This window comes from Schistocerca cancellata, chromosome 2, assembly GCF_023864275.1.
Source record: "Schistocerca cancellata isolate TAMUIC-IGC-003103 chromosome 2, iqSchCanc2.1, whole genome shotgun sequence".
NCBI classification, from domain to species: domain Eukaryota; kingdom Metazoa; phylum Arthropoda; class Insecta; order Orthoptera; family Acrididae; genus Schistocerca; species Schistocerca cancellata.
This window is the reverse complement of record NC_064627.1, coordinates 294,882,166-294,888,695: the sequence shown is the minus strand read 5'-3', so window position 1 is coordinate 294,888,695 and position 6,530 is coordinate 294,882,166. Positions and strand designations below refer to the sequence as shown.

The window sequence follows — 6,530 nt, the reverse complement described above, 5'->3', positions numbered from 1 at the left end:
CATAAGCCACATAATAGCCGCGTAAAACCTATGGAAATTTCTATTTTTCTAATTTTTCTAACAGATCATACAGGTACGCCAGCATAATTAAGCAGCACATAGATAGCATTGTTTCACTGTATAATATTTAAAATTTCCAGCCTTGCTTCTTGAACAAAATATTTCTCACTATTGCACTACCCTCACGAATAATCATCTGCATCTTCTTACGTTCTGGAGATATTGTGGAGGCAGAATATAAAATCCCGTCGGCTAATGGCTCACCAGTCACTGAACTGTGCATTCTTCTTGACAAAATAAAACCAATTACGAAACAAAACAGAAAAACAACGTGCCACAAACAGAACGCCATGCGACGTGCGTAGGCGTAGTCACGTCATCACCGCGTCGGGGTGGGGAGTGTCTCGCGTCAATAAAACGCGTGGCTGCGCTGACGTTTCGGACCGGAAATTGACGTCACGTGATCATACCCACCTAATTTACGAGAACATCTGACTGCACGTGTTCTGCCATTCCGAAAGTAGCTGCTAAGATTTTTGCTACGTTTGCCCACTGCCATACCGCTTGCTTATTCTCATGTTCCTTTATTTTTTGTTTGTTGCTTTGCATTTCGTGTTCATGCTATTAAAGAGATGAATACAGTAAGCAGGCTCGAAATGATGTAGGCTGCAGTAATTATTCGGAGATTAAGTGGCTCGCAAGGCATCGCGTGGTGTGGCGAGCTGCATCAAACCATTGAGGCTGAAGATAACTATGACACTATTACGGTGATGACTGTAACAGTTTAAATAGTCTATTCCTTGCCCATTATGTGAGTTTTAACAAACGAGTGTCTCCATAATGCATATACACGGTAAATGTAGCATACCTAAGTCTTAAATGGGGGCTTACAGCAGTTTTTACGTTTACTTCCTTTATGATTCTAATGGCCTCTTTTTGTATTCCAAAAACTCACTTAGCTCCTGCCAAATTACCCCAGAATATGCCCTCATATGTAAGGTGGAAAAGAAAGGAAGCATAATAGATGCTCTTAAATTGTTCTTTGACATGACATCCATATTTTAAATAACGCCGAAGCTGATGATGTTTACACTTTCCATTTCAAACTCAGTGTCATAGAGTTATTAAGTATGCTCAGTCAGGCAGCTAGTCACACACCAACATGACAAATTGACATTGTAGGCACACACTCAGCAGGTTGCAAGCTATTAAAAGTGGTGTCACCCTTCACAAGTTAGGAACCATTGCAAGTGAAAAGGAAATACTTATATGCTACACTTTCTTCTGTTAAAATTTGTGAAAACTGTACTGTACACTAACAGTATTCCTTTGGGTAAAGAAGTCAGAACAATCAAAGAAATTTTGCGTATGTGAATCAATTTTATAGATAACCCTTTTCGGTTATTTACAACATTGTTTGACTGTTGTACGCTAAAAAATGCTTAATTCCAAAAGCAAACAAAAGTCAGGTGAATCATTATCTTAAGACGTGATGCAGATAGACTTGACTCCGCGTATGGTAGTGATGTTAATGTCGCTTTTAGACTGAATAAATCTTAACTGTTTTAACTTCGCTGGGATGAAGATGGCAATGAACTACCTTTATAATTTACACAGACGCCTATGAAGATATGAGAGTTTCGTGTCATACATCTAACGCTAAGTTAAAGTAATAATTACAGTTAAAATTTCCGTATATATGTATTGAAAGTAGTCCCCAAAGTGTCAGTGGTGTATGGTATGGTCTTCTTGTATTAATTTTGTGAGAAAAGCTTCGATACCGTGATACATATCTTAATGTCTAATGCACGATGATAATTTACTTGACCACGTACAATTGTTCACTACTGTTTAATCTTGAGTCTATATCTCCAACGGGGTCACACACGTGTTACAAAAATAGTAGTCACACGCTTTCTTTATGTCAGGCGTAAGTTCCTGAGCACTACTTAAATGCAATTAGCGCCATATTTTTTCCCTTTTATAGCAGTCTGCCATTTAGTATACTCGCTAATTTGTTTAGTGCCTATAAATAACTCAGGGATCAAAACGAGGAAAAGTAAACGAATTTTACAGTCACAAATACACAATCATATTCCACTCGGGCGCAAGAGTTCCGCGTCAGCTGTTGATCTGTCGCTGGGTACAGCGAGGCGGATAAGGTGTACAGCAGCTAGCCACGTGACACTGGCTTCCGGGACGAAACGTCAAGGCGTTTTACTTGCGCGAACACTCCCAAGCGTCGCGTCCCAATTTGCACGCCCCCACCCGAATCTGGAAGTTATAAAACTCCGCGCTACCCTTCACCGTGCACAAGCGCTATGCGCTTCGCAATTTACGCCTAGCTTTAGTTGCAGCGGTTCTACCGCGAGATGGCAGTCGCGCTAGACCTTAAATCAATTGACGGAAGTGTGCGTTGAATGTTAGTTGTTGTGACAGTTCTCCTATGAACTTGTGGTATTACCGCTTCCTTCACCTATACCGAGAATGAACATGTATACAGTTGTTAATCGCACGAAGTACGTCATCTTAGTTTGGTGTCCCGGTTGATGCCACTAAGGGGATTCACATTTTTAGGAACCGATCTATCCGTAGTAGTGCGCATATTTGACTGGGGCAGTTGAGTGAGATTGTACTTGTGAAAGATGTTAATATTTCACTGAAGTTGTTCAATGATCGCAGCGTTGTTTAGCGGTAGTATCAGCTTGGGCACCGCTGTAGATAAGTTTTTCTTGCTTCTACGTTACCGACGTGGATTTGTGTCTCAGACGTTGGAGTGCGTGGATGGCATGTTTTCATTTGAGTGCTTGTATTAGACATTTTATCGCAAGCGCTAGTTGACGCAGTAGTGGAAAGCGGTAGCAGTTTCACCTGAGTGTGTTGTTTAGTAAGAGGTTCACGTGTGTTTGTGAGTGCTGTGTTTCTACGTTTTTAGTGATCGCGACATATTTTGTGAGCCATGTACATGGACGACATCGTAGGCACAATCCCCGCTGCAGTAGGAGCTGGCGATTTGGAAGATTCTCGGGAAAGGCGGGTGACAGGCCTATACCCAGACACTCTCGTCAAACTAGGACCGCTCCATATTGCTGCTGCACACGGCGATTTGCTCTTGGTCAAAGCGCTTATCGCACGGGGCAGTGATGTAAATGCTCGGGGTTCTTGCCCTGGTTCAGCGTTGAAGGTGGAGGAAGATCTGACACCATTACATGTAGCAGCTGAAAATGCTAACGTAAACATCGTGCTGACTTTGATCCGAGCGGGCGCTTGTGTCAACGCTAAGACTCGTTCCAATCTTTACCCACTGCACCTTGCAGCATTTTACGGCCGTTTATCCGTGGTGAAGGCACTAGTATATGCAAATGCTGATGTAAATGCCGAGAATGACAGAAAATTCACCCCTTTATTTTATGCTGTGTACGAAAATTTTGAAGACATAGCTAGATTTCTTGTACAAAATGGTGCTCTTGTAAATGCAAGAAATGCAAACCTTGTGACACCATTGCATTTCGCAGCAGGAAAGGGAAATGCTAACATAGCAAAGCTGCTGATCCAGAACAAGGCCGCGATTAATGCAAAGAACGAGGATGGCTTCACGCCACTGCATACGGCCATACAATACAGACATGCTGCAGTAAGTCAGTTGTTGATTAACAATGGAGCGGATTTGACGGTAAGAAATGTCGAAGGATGGACCCCTTTGCATAGTGTAGCGTACAGTGGATACCCAGCGGAAACTGCCAGACTTTTGATTGGAAAAGGTGTTAGCGTGAATTCGAAGGACAGGACTGGGATAACACCCTTATACCTTGCTGCTGACACAGATAGCACTGATATAATAAACGTCCTTATCGAAAACAAAGCTGAAGTTAATGTCACTGACAATCGAATGTGGACACCATTGCATACCGCATCTTGCAAGGGCTATTTGGACACCGTAAAAATTCTTATCGCCAGTGGTGCTGTAATTGACGCAAGGACCCAAAAGCAGAATACGCCGTTGCATTTCGCAGCAAACTTGTGGCATGTCGAAGTAGTCAAATACCTTTTGACGAAAGGGGCCGAGGTTGATGCACTTGATGACACCAACTGGACACCTCTTCATTTTGCGGCAGGTGAGGATCCTACCCGCCGCAAATCGAGACACTTGGGTGTAAAGAAACACGCCTGTAAACTGAATACCATGAAAGTTCTCATAGAAAATGGCGCTGATATAAATGCTAAGGGAAGCATTGATGAAACACCTCTGCATATAGCTGTAAAGTTCGGTAGCCCTGTAGTTGCTAGATACCTATTAGAGAATGGTGCATATTATGACGTGAAGCCCCAAAGTAGCTTTGGTGACATTGCCGTTTCAGAGACTGCTTTATTGCATGTTACTGAAAAGCTGTTTCAAGCTGTGAAAAAAGCCAAATGTTCTGAAATTGAAAAATGTGTTCAAGAAGGGGCACCAGTCAACAGCAGAAGCATCAGGTATGGAACACCACTTATGTATGCATCTTGGAAAGGATACGTAGCCGTTGTTAATGTTTTGCTAGAAAATGGGGCCAGTATTAATTTAAGTGACAGCAATGGCAATACTCCTCTACATTATGCAGCAAAATTTGGGCATCATGAAATACTATGTATTTTACTGCAACATGGTGCAGTATACAACGCTAGAACCAAATCAGGCAAAAAAACACCACTACATTTTGCCCAAGAAGGAGGGAAAAACGAAGTTGCTGAGACACTAAAACTAATTGAATGTATGTTTATTAGAATTAGCCAAAATGATAGCACAGTCCTAAGAGAATTAAATTCATTAAAGGACATAAAATATGCTGAATTTCTCGCCATAAAAAATTGCAAAAATGTAAATCAAGAAACACTGATACAAATAGCTTCAAAACATGAATGTGAAAAACTCTGTAAATTGCTTTGTGATTTGTAATAGAGTAGAGTACATTTTTATACTCAATCATATCAGCCTGGTTTGACAGAAGTAGTGAAAGTGATATTGATTGTCTGAGATTTTGTACACTGTTATCAGAAAAGTAGCCACCATCACTGAAGAAATAATTGAATGAGAGTGTAATGGCAATCTGTATACATGCAACATGTTGAAACAACCATGTTGTACTTTGTTCTAATTAATGTTTGCACATGGCTTACTGGTGTCAGTTTGCTGTGAATACTTTGAAGCCACAGCACACATGTTAACATTTAGCACTACAATATTATCTGATGCCAAATATTTTAGAAGCTCAAATCATGTTTGCAAATTATTATAAATATACATTTTTTTGTTAAGGAACTGATATAATCTTGTCTGCTGTTTCCAGGTGTTTTTATGTTCTTTCGTTTCACTGTTAGAAGCATGTGAAAATAAATTTAAGTATTTCTTTAAAGTGTCTTAAGGCTCATGATTTTCTGTAAAATGCATTAGATATTCACTCCATTAATCTGGTAAACTTGTTCATTATGTTGACATTTAAGAATGCATGTGAAGCTGCATGTTAAATTACAATATGAGATGCTGCACAGATATATACTGTAGTTGGTTTACAAGCCTTGTGGATCTTCTCAGTTTATAATAGTTCATTGAGGTCTTTCAATAATTGTTGTTGAAACCAGTTTTTTCATTATAGTGCAGTTTGGGGATGCCATATTATAAAGACAAAGAAACAAATCAAATGTTTGAAATAATGAAGAGTAACTAATCCTCTGCATGTAAGAAAAAATGTGGAGTTAAAATATGTATATGCTAATGTGAGTCCGTCAATAAAAAATAAATTTGTGTTTAGCCTATGCATGCTGATAACTTATATATACTTCATTATCATATACTTACATGTTTACAAAATCTAGTCACAGCTTTGGAGCTGTTTTTGTTGTATTTGCAACATATGCAATAAATTCATAATAAAAGAGGAAAGATGCAAGTTATATAAAAGTAACACGCTCACTTGTACAGAACATGTACCATAAATAAATAGAAAACATATAGTTACATTAAAACTGCTCATAATACACAATTTGGCATGACTGTTCAGTGGCAGATAAAGGCAAGAACAGTTAAAAGTGAAAATGAAAACAAATGTTAGATACAAATGGAAACATATCCTCTCTCTCCCCCTAGAATTAGAATCTCTCTCTTTCTGTCTTTCTTTTTAGTGTGTCCATGTGTATTACACATGCTAAATATAGCATAGTAAAATTAAATTTGAAGAAAAAACTGTTTTCTCATATTTATTTAGTAACTGATTTTAATCTCTTATTGGTAACTCACATTTAGAAATCAAATATTACTGGGTTATCAACTCCGTAACTATAGAAAATCGTTAATGGTCAAATGCTACTTGTCATACAGCTAACAGAAGTTTTCAGTTCTTGAATCTTGAGGATTAGATAGCTGGTTTGCAGAAGTAGGTATGTAGTGAACAGTAAGGTAAGTTAAAAAAAATTGTTTGTAGTGTGTAGAGATTCCAAATTTCATCCATTAATTTAATGGGGCATGGTTAAAGATCTGTGCACCAGAATATGGAACA

At 39.1% G+C, this 6,530-nt stretch overlaps 1 protein-coding gene across 1 annotated transcript; it reads left to right on the top strand.

Moving 5' to 3' along the window:
* Positions 1-2,366: 2,366 nt before the first annotated feature.
* Positions 2,367-6,219, top strand: LOC126161660 (ankyrin-1-like). Its single transcript, XM_049917655.1, has one exon. It carries the CDS (start codon positions 2,960-2,962, stop codon positions 4,931-4,933), a length of 1,974 nt encoding a protein of 657 aa, XP_049773612.1. The 5' UTR covers positions 2,367-2,959; the 3' UTR covers positions 4,934-6,219.
* Positions 6,220-6,530: the final 311 nt, after the last annotated feature.